At 38.2% G+C, this 15,525-nt stretch overlaps 1 protein-coding gene across 2 annotated transcripts in view; it reads right to left on the minus strand.

The window, feature by feature from the left end:
* Positions 1–15,525, minus strand: part of LOC129861027 (plexin-D1-like) — a 130,763-nt gene that overhangs the window by 47,291 nt on the left and 67,947 nt on the right. For both annotated transcript variants that reach the window (XM_055932058.1, XM_055932059.1), the window contains exon 15: positions 1–88. This exon is cut by the window's left edge and continues 52 nt beyond it. In XM_055932058.1, coding sequence (XP_055788033.1) covers positions 1–88 — 88 coding nt within the window. The remainder of the gene's footprint in view (positions 89–15,525) is intronic.

The raw sequence follows: 15,525 nt of genomic DNA on the forward strand, positions 1-15,525 counted from the left end.
CAGTGTCCAGGTGCTCCCCCCTGATGGTCACCCTGGTTCCCCCTGAACGAGAGCCTTTCCTAGGCTCCATAGACAGCAGCTTGGGGACCTGGGGTGGAGGTGGGACATATTAATGTGCCATGTTGTTATTACCGTTTTTTTCAATTGCTAACATGCATTGGTCAAAACTGAAGTTAGATTGTCAAAACTCTTCACACAGTCAGCGAAACAGAAGTGTATGTGGTCCAAGCTGTGAATCATTTTTCATTGCTTTCACACAAAATGCTTTCAATGACCACATTCTCCGAAATCCATGAGCTCTTTTCTTATTCATACTCCACCACCTGCTAAACTATATATTTGCAGCATGTTTTCAAATGCTGACACACTGTTTCCAAAACTGTTAAAAACACATTCAAAACAGAATGATGGCAAATGTCGTGCATTTCTGCAGTAACCAGATTGAAACATATAGAACATCTCAGCAGAAAATGTAATTATTCCAAACACAGCTGATTGCAATTTCAGCTGAAACCTACCCAAATGTCCTGTTTTTAGTCTCGTTACCAAACAGACAAAAGAGGACGGCTTCGGAATGATTTAGTTTGGAAACATGGATCAAGGAAGACAGGTTGGTGGGGCAGAAGAGTGGCAGGGAGAGGGAGAATACGTGGAGGACAAAGGAGAGGAAGACAGGTTGGTGGGGCAGAAGAGTGGCAGGGAGAGGGAGAATACGTGGAGGACAAAGGAGAGGAAGACAGGTTGGTGGGGAGAGAAGAGTGGCAGGGAGAGGGAGAATACGTGGAGGACAAAGGAGAGGAAGACAGGTTGGTGGGGCAGAAGAGTGGCAGGGAGAGGGAGAATACGTGGAGGACAAAGGAGAGGAAGACAGGTTGGTGGGGCAGAAGAGTGGCAGGGAGAGGGAGAATACGTGGAGGACAAAGGAGAGGAAGACAGGTTGGTGGGGCAGAAGAGTGGCAGGGAGAGGGAGAATACGTGGAGGACAAAGGAGAGGAAGACAGGTTGGTGGGGCAGAAGAGTGGCAGGGAGAGGGAGAATACGTGGAGGACAAAGGAGAGGAAGACAGGTTGGTGGGGAAAAGAGAATGGCAGGGAGAGGGAGAATGTGTGGAGGACAAAGGAGAGGAAGACCAAGAGTGGTGGTCTCTGATGAGATAAGGGCCACAATTATTGTTGTAAACCATGGTCTCTGTTTGAGAGAGGCTGGTTTAAGGGTGGAACCAAATCTTCAGCATTCAACAGTTGCATCAATAGTACAAATTTTCCGGTAAAACAACAGGTGAGATGTGCATCCTTCAATGCTAATTTAACTATTATTGCAGTACTATACAGTATGTTCACATTTTTACATGTACTGACATTTTGAAATATATTGCTTGTTTTGTGTTTTTCAGTAGGATCCAAAGGTTGCCTCCCTCAGGAGGGAGAGGCAGAATATTATCAGATGCGCAGGAAATTGCCATTATTGACATGGTAATTGGCAACAATACAATAAAACTGCGGGAAATTCAGGACAGAGTGCTGGCAGACAATATCACTTTTGGGAATGTGAAAACGGTCAGCACAACAACAATTACCAGAGTCCTAGAGAAACTAAGGATGAAGAGGTTGTACACTGTACCCTTTGAGGGAAAAAGTGAACGTGTGAAAGAACTCTGGTATCAATAAATGTAAAACTGTGGATTTACTGTATTACTGTATTAGGTAGTACTGGAGATGGTAGCCAGGCAAACTGCACATACATTCATCTTTGTGGATGAAGCTGGATTCAACCTGTCAAAAACACACCGCAGTGGAAGAAATGTGATTGGACAGAGAGCAACCATGGATGTCCCAGGCCAGAGAGGAGCTAACATCACAATGTGTGCAGCACTGTCCAATGATGGTGTGCTGTTACACAAATACCTCATTGGCCCCTACAATACAGAAAGGCTCATTTATTTTCTGGATGACCTGCATAATCGACTTGTGTCAGCGGAGGAGAGAGGGGAAAGAAACTCCCCTACCTTCGTTGTTGTGTGGGATAATGTGGCATTCCACCACTTTGCTGCACATCCCAGGATGTCAGTAGTATTCCTGCCTCCCTACTCCCCCTTCCTAAAGCACATAGAGGAGTTTTTCTCTGCGTGGAGGTGGAAGGTGACCACCATCCACATGACTAGATGTCCTTACTGGATGCGAGGTAAGGAGACACTTCTCCTGAAGACTGCCAGGGTTGGATTAGACATTCCAGAAGATACTTTCCAAGATGCATCGCCAGAGAAGACATAAGATCTGATGTTGATGAGAACTTGTGGCCAAATGCAGGAGAGAGGGAGAACTAGAACCCTCACAGTACTGTACAGTATGAGTGTTATACTATACATGTTGATGAGAACTAGAACCCCCACAGTACTGTACAGTATGAGTGTTATACAATACATGTTGATGAGAACTAGAACCCCCACAGTACTGTACAGTATGAGTGTTATACAATACATGTTGATGAGAACTAGAACCCCCACAGTACTGTACAGTATGAGTGATTATACTATACATGTTGATGAGAACTAGAACCCTCATAGTACTATACAGTATGAGTGTTATACAATACATGTTGATGAGAACTAGAACCCCCACAGTACTGTACAGTATGAGTGATTATACTATACATGTTGATGAGAACTAGAACCCCCACAGTACTGTACAGTATGAGTGATTATACAATACATGTTGATGAGAAATAGAACCCCCGCAGAACTGTACAGTATGAGTGTTATACAATACATGTTGATGAGAACTAGAACCCCCACAGTACTGTACAGTATGAGTGTTATACTATACATGTTGATGAGAACTAGAACCCTCACAGTACTGTACAGTATGAGTGTTATACAATACATGTTGATTGGAACTAGAACCCCAACAGTACTGTACAGTATGAGTGATTATACTCTACATGTTGATGAGAACTAGAACCCTCATAGTACTGTACAGTATGAGTGTTATGCAATACATGTTGATGAGAACTAGAACCCCCACAGTACTGTACAGTATGAGTGTTATACTATACATGTTGATGAGAACTAGAACCTCCACAGTACTGTACAGTATGAGTGTTATACTATACATGCTGATGAGAACTAGAACCCCCACAGTACTGTACAGTATGAGAGATTATACTATACATGTTGATGAGAACTAGAACCCCCACAGTACTGTACAGTATGAGTGTTATACAATACATGTTGATGAGAACTAAACCCCCACAGTACTGTACAGTATGAGTGATTATACGATACATGTTGATGAGAACTAGAACCCCCACAGTACTGTACAGTATGAGTGTTATACTATACATGCTGATGAGAACTAGAACCCTCACAGTACTGTACAGTATGAGTATTATACTATACATGTTGATGAGAACTAGAACCCCCACAGTACTGTATAGTATGAGTGATTATACTATACATGTTGATGAGAACTAGAACCCTCACAGTACTGTACAGTATGAGTGATTATATTATACATGTTGATGAGAACTAGAACCCCCACAGTACTGTACAGTATGAGTGATTATACTATACATGTTGATGAGAACTAGAACCCCCACAGTACTGTACAGTATGAGTGATTATACTATACATGTTGATGAGAACTAGAACCATCACAGTACTGTACAGTATGAGTGATTATATTATACATGTCGATGAGAACTAGAACCCCCACAGTACTGTACAGTATGAGTGATTATACTATACATGTTGATGAGAACTAGAACCCCCACAGTACTGTACAGTATGAATGATTATACAATGCATGTTGATGAGAACTAGAACCCCCACAACATTGTACAGTATGAGTGATTAAACTATACATAGTGATGAGAACTAGAACCCTCACAGTACTGTACAGTATGAGTGATTTTACTATACATGTTGATGAGAACTAGAACCCTCACAGTACTGTCAGTATGAGTGATTATATTATACATGTTGATGAGAACTAGAACCCCCACAGTACTGTACAGTATGAGTGATTTTACAATACATGTTGATGAGAACTAGAACCCCCACAGTACTGTACAGTATGAGTGATTTTACAATACATGTTGATGAGAACTAGAACCCTCACAGTACTGTACAGTATGAGTGATTATATTATACATGTTGATGAGAACTAGAACCCCCAAGGTACTGTACAGAATGAGTGATTATACTATACATGTTGATGAGAACTAGAACCCCCACAGTACTGTACAGTATGAGTGATTATACTATACATGTTGATGAGAACTAGAACCCCCACAGTACTGAACAGTATGAGAGATTTTACAATACATGTTGATGAGAACTAGAACCCCCACAGTACTGTACAGTATGAGTGATTACACTATACATGTTGATGAGAACTAGAACCCCCACAGTACTGTACAGTATGAGTGTTATACAATACATGTTGATGAGAACTAGAACCCCACAGTACTGTACAGTATGAGTGTTATACAATACATGTTGATGAGAACTAGAATCCTCACAGTACTGTACAGAATGAGTGATTATACTATACATGTTGATGAGAACTAGAACCCTCACAGTACTGTAAGGTACGAGTGTTATACAATACATGTTGATGAGAACTAGAACCCCCACAGTACTGTACAGTATGAGTGATTTTACAATACATGTTGATGAGAACTAGAACCCTCACAGTACTGTACAGTATGAGTGATTATATTATACATGTTGATGAGAACTAGAACCCCCAAGGTACTGTACAGAATGAGTGATTATACTATACATGTTGATGAGAACTAGAACCCCCACAGTACTGTACAGTATGAGTGATTATACTATACATGTTGATGAGAACTAGAACCCCCACAGTACTGAACAGTATGAGAGATTTTACAATACATGTTGATGAGAACTAGAACCCCCACAGTACTGTACAGTATGAGTGTTATACAATACATGTTGATGAGAACTAGAACCCCACAGTACTGTACAGTATGAGTGTTATACAATACATCACAGGTGTCAAACTCATTCCACGGAGGGCCGAGTGTCTGCGGGTTTTCGCTCCTCCCTTGTACTTGATTGATGAATTAACATCACTAATTAGTTAGGAACTCCCCACACCTGGTTGTCTAGGGCTTTATTGAAAGGAAAAACCAAAAACCTGCAGACACTAGGCCCTCCGTGGAATGAGTTTGACACCCCTGCAATACATGTTGATGAGAACTAGAATCCTCACAGTACTGTACAGAATGAGTGATTATACTATACATGTTGATGAGAACTAGAACCCTCACAGTACTGTAAGGTACGAGTGTTATACAATACATGTTGATGAGAACTAGAACCCCCACAGTACTGTACAGAATGAGTGTTATACTATACATGTTGATGAGAACTAGAACCCTCACAGTACTGTACAGTATGAGTGTTATACTATACATGTTGATGATAACTAGAACCCCCACAGTACTGTACAGTATGAATGATTATACAATGCATGTTGATGAGAACTAGAAACCCCACAACACTGTACAGTATGAGTGATTAAACTATACATGTTGATGAGAACTAGAACCCCCACAGTACTGTACAGTATGAGTGATTATACTATACATGTTGATGAGAACTAGAACCATCACAGTACTGTAAAGTAAGAGTGATTATATTATACATGTTGATGAGAACTAGAACCCCCACAGTACTGTACAGTATGAGTGATTATAGTATACATGTTGATGAGAACTAGAACCCTCACAGTACTGTACAGTATGAGAGATTATATTATACATGTTGATGAGAACTAGAACCCTCACAGTACTGTACAGTATGAGTGATTATATTATACATGTTGATGAGAACTAGAACCCCCACAGTACTGTACAGTATGAGTGATTATATTATACATGTTGATGAGAACTAGAACCCCCACAGTACTGTACAGTATGAGTGATTATACTATACATGTTGATGAGAACTAGAACCCTCACAGTACTGTACAGTATGAGTGATTATATAATACATGTTGATGAGAACTAGAACCCCCACAGTACTGTACAGTATGAGTGATTATATTATACATGTTGATGAGAACTAGAATCCCCACAGTACTGTACAGTATGAGTGATTATATAATAAGTGTTGATGAGAGTTAGAACCCCCACAGTACTGTACAGTATGAGTGATTACACGATACATGTTGATGAGAACTAGAACCCTCACAGTACTGTACAGTATGAGAGATTATATTATACATGTTGATGAGAACTAGAACCCTCACAGTACTGTACAGTATGAGTGATTATATTATACATGTTGATGAGAACTAGAACCCCCACAGTACTGTACAGTATGAGTGATTATATTATACATGTTGATGAGAACTAGAACCCCCACAGTACTGTACAGTATGAGTGATTATACTATACATGTTGATGAGAACTAGAACCCTCACAGTACTGTACAGTATGAGTGATTATATAATACATGTTGATGAGAACTAGAACCCCCACAGTACTGTACAGTATGAGTGATTATATTATACATGTTGATGAGAACTAGAATCCCCACAGTACTGTACAGTATGAGTGATTATATAATACATGTTGATGAGAACTAGAACTCCCAAGGTACTGTACAGAATGAGTGATTATACTATACATGTTGATGAGAACTAGAACCCCCACAGTACTGTACAGTATGAGTGATTATACTATACATGTTGATGAGAACTAGAACCCCCACAGTACTGAACAGTATGAGTGATTTTACAATACATGTTGATGAGAACTAGAACCCCCACAGTACTGTACAGTGAGAGTGATTTTACAATACATGTTGATGAGAACTAGAACCCCCACAGTACTGTACAGTATGAGTGATTTTACAATACATGTTGATGAGAACTAGAACCCCCACAGTACTGTACAGTATGAGTGATTACACTATACATGTTGATGAGAACTAGAACCCCCACAGTACTGTACAGTATGAGTGTTATACAATACATGTTGATGAGAACTAGAACCCCACAGTACTGTACAGTATGAGTGTTATACAATACATGTTGATGAGAACTAGAATCCTCACAGTACTGTACAGTATGAGTGATTATAATATACATGTTGATGAGAACTAGAACCCCCACAGTACTGTACAGTATGAGTGATTTTACAATACATGTTGATGAGAACTAGAACCCCCACAACACTGTACAGTATGAGTGATTAAACTATACATGTTGATGAGAACTAGAACCCCCACAGTACTGTACAGTATGAGTGATTATAATATACATGTTGATGAGAACTAGAACCCCCACAGTACTGTACAGTATGAGTGTTATACTATACATGTTGATGAGAACTAGAACCCTCACAGTACTGTACAGTATGAGTGTTATATTATACCTGTTGATGATAACTAGAACCCCCACAGTACTGTACAGTATGAGTGATGATATTATACATGTTGATGAGAACTAGAACCCTCACAGTACTGTACAGTATGAATGATTATATTGTACATGTTGATGAGAACTAGAACCCCCACAGTACTGTATAGTATGAGTGATTATACTATACATGTTGATGAGAACTAGAACCCTCAGAGTACTGTACAGTATGAGTGATTATATTATACATGTTGAAGAGAACTAGAACCCTCACAGTACTGTACAGTATGAGTGATTTTACAATGCATGTTGATGAGAACTAGAACCCCCACAGTACTTTACAGTATGAGTGATTATATTATACATGTTGATGAGAACTAGAATCCCCACAGTACTGTACAGTATGAGTGATTATATAATAAGTGTTGATGAGAGTTAGAACCCCCACAGTACTGTACAGTATGAGTGATTATACGATACATGTTGATGAGAACTAGAACCCTCACAGTACTGTACAGTATGAGAGATTATATTATACATGTTGATGAGAACTAGAACCCTCACAGTACTGTACAGTATGAGTGATTATATTATACATGTTGATGAGAACTAGAACTCCCACAGTACTGTACAGTATGAGTGATTATATTATACATGTTGATGAGAACTAGAACCCCCACAGTACTGTACAGTATGAGTGATTATACTATACATGTTGATGAGAACTAGAACCCTCACAGTACTGTACAGTATGAGTGATTATATAATACATGTTGATGAGAACTAGAACCCCCACAGTACTGTACAGTATGAGTGATTATATTATACATGTTGATGAGAACTAGAATCCCCACAGTACTGTACAGTATGAGTGATTATATAATACATGTTGATGAGAGTTAGAACCCCCACAGTACTGTACAGTATGAGTGATTATACTATACATGTTGATGAGAACAAAAACCCACACAGTACTGTACAGTATGAGTGATTATATTATACATGTTGATGAGAACTAGAACCCCCACAGTACTGTACAGTATGAGTGATTATACTATATATGTTGATGAGAACTAGAACCCCTACAGTAGTGTACAGTATGAGTGATTATACTATACATGTTGATGAGAACAAAAAAAACACAGTACTGTACAGTATGAGTGATTTTACAATACATGTTGATGAGAACTAGAACCCCCACATTACTGTACAGTATGAGTCATTTTACAATACATGTCGATGAGAACTAGAACCCCCACAGTACTGTACAGTATGAGTGATTATACTATACATGTTGATGAGAACTAGAACCCCCACAGTACTGTACAGTATGAATGATTATACAATGCATGTTGATGAGAACTAGAACCCCCACAACATTGTACAGTATGAGTGATTAAACTATACATGCTGATGAGAACTAGAACCCTCACAGTACTGTACAGTATGAGTGATTTTACTATACATGTTGATGAGAACTAGAACCCTCACAGTACTGTACAGTATGAGTGATTATATTATACATGTTGATGAGAACTAGAACCCCCACAGTACTGTACAGTATGAGTGATTTTACAATACATGTTGATGAGAACTAGAACCCCCACAGTACTGTACAGTATGAGTGATTTTACAATACATGTTGATGAGAACTAGAACCCTCACAGTACTGTATAGTATGAGTGATTATACTATACATGTTGATGAGAACTAGAACCCTCACAGTACTGTACAGTATGAGTGATTATATTATACATGTTGATGAGAACTAGAACTCCCAAGGTACTGTACAGAATGAGTGATTATACTATACATGTTGATGAGAACTAGAACCCCCACAGTACTGTACAGTATGAGTGATTATACTATACATGTTGATGAGAACTAGAACCCCCACAGTACTGAACAGTATGAGTGATTTTACAATACATGTTGATGAGAACTAGAACCCCCACAGTACTGTACAGTGAGAGTGATTTTACAATACATGTTGATGAGAACTAGAACCCCCACAGTACTGTACAGTATGAGTGATTTTACAATACATGTTGATGAGAACTAGAACCCCCACAGTACTGTACAGTATGAGTGATTACACTATACATGTTGATGAGAACTAGAACCCCCACAGTACTGTACAGTATGAGTGTTATACAATACATGTTGATGAGAACTAGAACCCCACAGTACTGTACAGTATGAGTGTTATACAATACATGTTGATGAGAACTAGAATCCTCACAGTACTGTACAGTATGAGTGATTATAATATACATGTTGATGAGAACTAGAACCCCCACAGTACTGTACAGTATGAGTGATTTTACAATACATGTTGATGAGAACTAGAACCCCCACAACACTGTACAGTATGAGTGATTAAACTATACATGTTGATGAGAACTAGAACCCCCACAGTACTGTACAGTATGAGTGATTATAATATACATGTTGATGAGAACTAGAACCCCCACAGTACTGTACAGTATGAGTGTTATACTATACATGTTGATGAGAACTAGAACCCTCACAGTACTGTACAGTATGAGTGTTATATTATACCTGTTGATGATAACTAGAACCCCCACAGTACTGTACAGTATGAGTGATGATATTATACATGTTGATGAGAACTAGAACCCTCACAGTACTGTACAGTATGAATGATTATATTGTACATGTTGATGAGAACTAGAACCCCCACAGTACTGTATAGTATGAGTGATTATACTATACATGTTGATGAGAACTAGAACCCTCAGAGTACTGTACAGTATGTGTGATTATATTATACATGTTGAAGAGAACTAGAACCCTCACAGTACTGTACAGTATGAGTGATTTTACAATGCATGTTGATGAGAACTAGAACCCCCACAGTACTTTACAGTATGAGTGTTATACTATACATGTTGATGAGAACTAGAACCCCCACAGTACTGTACAGTATGAGTGATTATACTATACATGTTGATGAGAACTAGAACCCTCACAGTACTGTATAGTATGAGTGATTTTACAATGCATGTTGATGAGAACTAGAACCCCCACAACACTGTACAGTATGAGTGATTAAACTATACATGTTGATGAGAACTAGAACCCCCACAGTACTGAACAGTATGAGTGATTTTACAATACATGTTGATGAGAACTAGAACCCCCACAGTACTGTACAGTGAGAGTGATTTTACAATACATGTTGATGAGAACTAGAACCCCCACAGTACTGTACAGTATGAGTGATTTTACAATACATGTTGATGAGAACTAGAACCCCCACAGTACTGTACAGTATGAGTGATTACACTATACATGTTGATGAGAACTAGAACCCCCACAGTACTGTACAGTATGAGTGTTATACAATACATGTTGATGAGAACTAGAACCCCACAGTACTGTACAGTATGAGTGTTATACAATACATGTTGATGAGAACTAGAATCCTCACAGTACTGTACAGTATGAGTGATTATAATATACATGTTGATGAGAACTAGAACCCCCACAGTACTGTACAGTATGAGTGATTTTACAATACATGTTGATGAGAACTAGAACCCCCACAACACTGTACAGTATGAGTGATTAAACTATACATGTTGATGAGAACTAGAACCCCCACAGTACTGTACAGTATGAGTGATTATAATATACATGTTGATGAGAACTAGAACCCCCACAGTACTGTACAGTATGAGTGTTATACTATACATGTTGATGAGAACTAGAACCCTCACAGTACTGTACAGTATGAGTGTTATATTATACCTGTTGATGATAACTAGAACCCCCACAGTACTGTACAGTATGAGTGATGATATTATACATGTTGATGAGAACTAGAACCCTCACAGTACTGTACAGTATGAATGATTATATTGTACATGTTGATGAGAACTAGAACCCCCACAGTACTGTATAGTATGAGTGATTATACTATACATGTTGATGAGAACTAGAACCCTCAGAGTACTGTACAGTATGTGTGATTATATTATACATGTTGAAGAGAACTAGAACCCTCACAGTACTGTACAGTATGAGTGATTTTACAATGCATGTTGATGAGAACTAGAACCCCCACAGTACTTTACAGTATGAGTGTTATACTATACATGTTGATGAGAACTAGAACCCCCACAGTACTGTACAGTATGAGTGATTATACTATACATGTTGATGAGAACTAGAACCCTCACAGTACTGTATAGTATGAGTGATTTTACAATGCATGTTGATGAGAACTAGAACCCCCACAACACTGTACAGTATGAGTGATTAAACTATACATGTTGATGATAACTAGAACCCTCACAGTACTGTACAGTATGAGTGATTTTACTATACATGTTGATGAGAACTAGAACCCTCACAGTACTGTAAGGTATGAGTGTTATACAATACATGTTGATGAGAACTAGAACCCCCACAGGACTGTACAGAATGAGTGTTATACTATACATGTTGATGAGAACTAGAACCCTCACAGTACTGTACAGTATGAGTGTTATACTATACATGTTGATGATAACTAGAACCCCCACAGTACTGTACAGTATGAATGATTATACAATGCATGTTGATGAGAACTAGAAACCCCACAACACTGTACAGTATGAGTGATTAAACTATACATGTTGATGAGAACTAGAACCCCCACAGTACTGTACATTATGAGTGATTTTACAATACATGTTGATGAGAACTAGAACCCTCACAGTACTGTATAGTATGAGTGATTATACTATACATGTTGATGAGAACTAGAACCCTCACAGTACTGTACAGTATGAGTGATTATATTATACATGTTGATGAGAACTAGAACCCCCACAGTACTGTACAGAATGAGTGGTTATATTATACATGTTGATGAGAACTAGAACCCCCACAGTACTGTACAGTACGAGTGATTATACTATACATGTTGATGAGAACTAGAACCCTCACAGTACTGTACAGTATGAGTGATTATACTATACATGTTGATTAGAACTAGAACCCTCACAGTACTGTATAGTATGAGTGATTTTACAATGCATGTTGATGAGAACTAGAACCCTCACAGTACTTTACAGTATGAGATATTATATTATACATGTTGATGAGAACTAGACCCCCCACAGTACTGTACAGTATGAGTGATTATACTATACATGTTGATGATAACTAGAACCCCCACAGTACTGTACAGTATGAGTGATTTTACAATGCATGTTGATGAGAACTAGAACCCCCACAACACTGTACAGTATGAGTGATTAAACTATACATGTTGATGAGAACTAGAACCCCCACAGTACTGTACAGTATGAGTGATTATAATATACATGTTGATGATAACTAGAACCCCCACAGTACTGTACAGTATGAGTGATGATATTATACATGTTGATGAGAACTAGAACCCTCACAGTACTGTACAGTATGAATGATTATATTTACATGTTGATGAGAACTAGAACCCTCACAGTACTGTACAGTATGAATGATTATACAATACATGTTGATGAGAACTAGAACCCCCACAGTACTGTACAGTATGAATGATTATACAATACATGTTGATGAGAACTAGAACCCTCACAGTACTGTATAGTATGAGTGATTATACAATACATGTTGATGAGAACTAGAACCCTCACAGTACTTTACAGTATGAGATATTATATTATACATGTTGATGAGAACTAGACCCCCCACAGTACTGTACAGTATGAGTGATTATACTATACATGTTGATGAGAACTAGAACCCTCACAGTACTGTACAGTATGAGTGATTATATAATACATGTTGATGAGAACTAGAACCCCCACAGTACTGTACAGTATGAGTGATTATATTATACATGTTGATGAGAACTAGAATCCCCACAGTACTGTACAGTATGAGTGATTATATAATACATGTTGATGAGAGTTAGAACCCCCACAGTACTGTACAGTATGAGTGATTATACTATACATGTTGATGAGAACAAAAACCCACACAGTACTGTACAGTATGAGTGATTATATTATACATGTTGATGAGAACTAGAACCCCCACAGTACTGTACAGTATGAGTGATTATACTATATATGTTGATGAGAACTAGAACCCCTACAGTAGTGTACAGTATGAGTGATTATACTATACATGTTGATGAGAACAAAAAAAACACAGTACTGTACAGTATGAGTGATTTTACAATACATGTTGATGAGAACTAGAACCCCCACATTACTGTACAGTATGAGTCATTTTACAATACATGTCGATGAGAACTAGAACCCCCACAGTACTGTACAGTATGAGTGATTATACTATACATGTTGATGAGAACTAGAACCCCCACAGTACTGTACAGTATGAATGATTATACAATGCATGTTGATGAGAACTAGAACCCCCACAACATTGTACAGTATGAGTGATTAAACTATACATGCTGATGAGAACTAGAACCCTCACAGTACTGTACAGTATGAGTGATTTTACTATACATGTTGATGAGAACTAGAACCCTCACAGTACTGTACAGTATGAGTGATTATATTATACATGTTGATGAGAACTAGAACCCCCACAGTACTGTACAGTATGAGTGATTTTACAATACATGTTGATGAGAACTAGAACCCCCACAGTACTGTACAGTATGAGTGATTTTACAATACATGTTGATGAGAACTAGAACCCTCACAGTACTGTATAGTATGAGTGATTATACTATACATGTTGATGAGAACTAGAACCCTCACAGTACTGTACAGTATGAGTGATTATATTATACATGTTGATGAGAACTAGAACTCCCAAGGTACTGTACAGAATGAGTGATTATACTATACATGTTGATGAGAACTAGAACCCCCACAGTACTGTACAGTATGAGTGATTATACTATACATGTTGATGAGAACTAGAACCCCCACAGTACTGAACAGTATGAGTGATTTTACAATACATGTTGATGAGAACTAGAACCCCCACAGTACTGTACAGTGAGAGTGATTTTACAATACATGTTGATGAGAACTAGAACCCCCACAGTACTGTACAGTATGAGTGATTACACTATACATGTTGATGAGAACTAGAACCCCCACAGTACTGTACAGTATGAGTGTTATACAATACATGTTGATGAGAACTAGAACCCCACAGTACTGTACAGTATGAGTGTTATACAATACATGTTGATGAGAACTAGAATCCTCACAGTACTGTACAGTATGAGTGATTATAATATACATGTTGATGAGAACTAGAACCCCCACAGTACTGTACAGTATGAGTGATTTTACAATACATGTTGATGAGAACTAGAACCCCCACAACACTGTACAGTATGAGTGATTAAACTATACATGTTGATGAGAACTAGAACCCCCACAGTACTGTACAGTATGAGTGATTATAATATACATGTTGATGAGAACTAGAACCCCCACAGTACTGTACAGTATGAGTGTTATACTATACATGTTGATGAGAACTAGAACCCTCACAGTACTGTACAGTATGAGTGTTATATTATACCTGTTGATGATAACTAGAACCCCCACAGTACTGTACAGTATGAGTGATGATATTATACATGTTGATGAGAACTAGAACCCTCACAGTACTGTACAGTATGAATGATTATATTGTACATGTTGATGAGAACTAGAACCCCCACAGTACTGTATAGTATGAGTGATTATACTATACATGTTGATGAGAACTAGAACCCTCAGAGTACTGTACAGTATGAGTGATTATATTATACATGTTGAAGAGAACTAGAACCCTCACAGTACTGTACAGTATGAGTGATTTTACAATGCATGTTGATGAGAACTAGAACCCCCACAGTACTTTACAGTATGAGTGTTATACTATACATGTTGATGAGAACTAGAACCCCCACAGTACTGTACAGTATGAGTGATTATACTATACATGTTGATGAGAACTAGAACCCTCACAGTACTGTATAGTATGAGTGATTTTACAATGCATGTTGATGAGAACTAGAACCCCCACAACACTGTACAGTATGAGTGATTAAACTATACATGTTGATGATAACTAGAACCCTCACAGTACTGTACAGTATGAGTGATTTTACTATACATGTTGATGAGAACTAGAACCC

The sequence above is a fragment of the Salvelinus fontinalis genome, chromosome 8 (assembly GCF_029448725.1).
Source record: "Salvelinus fontinalis isolate EN_2023a chromosome 8, ASM2944872v1, whole genome shotgun sequence".
Taxonomy (NCBI): Eukaryota; Metazoa; Chordata; class Actinopteri; order Salmoniformes; family Salmonidae; genus Salvelinus; species Salvelinus fontinalis.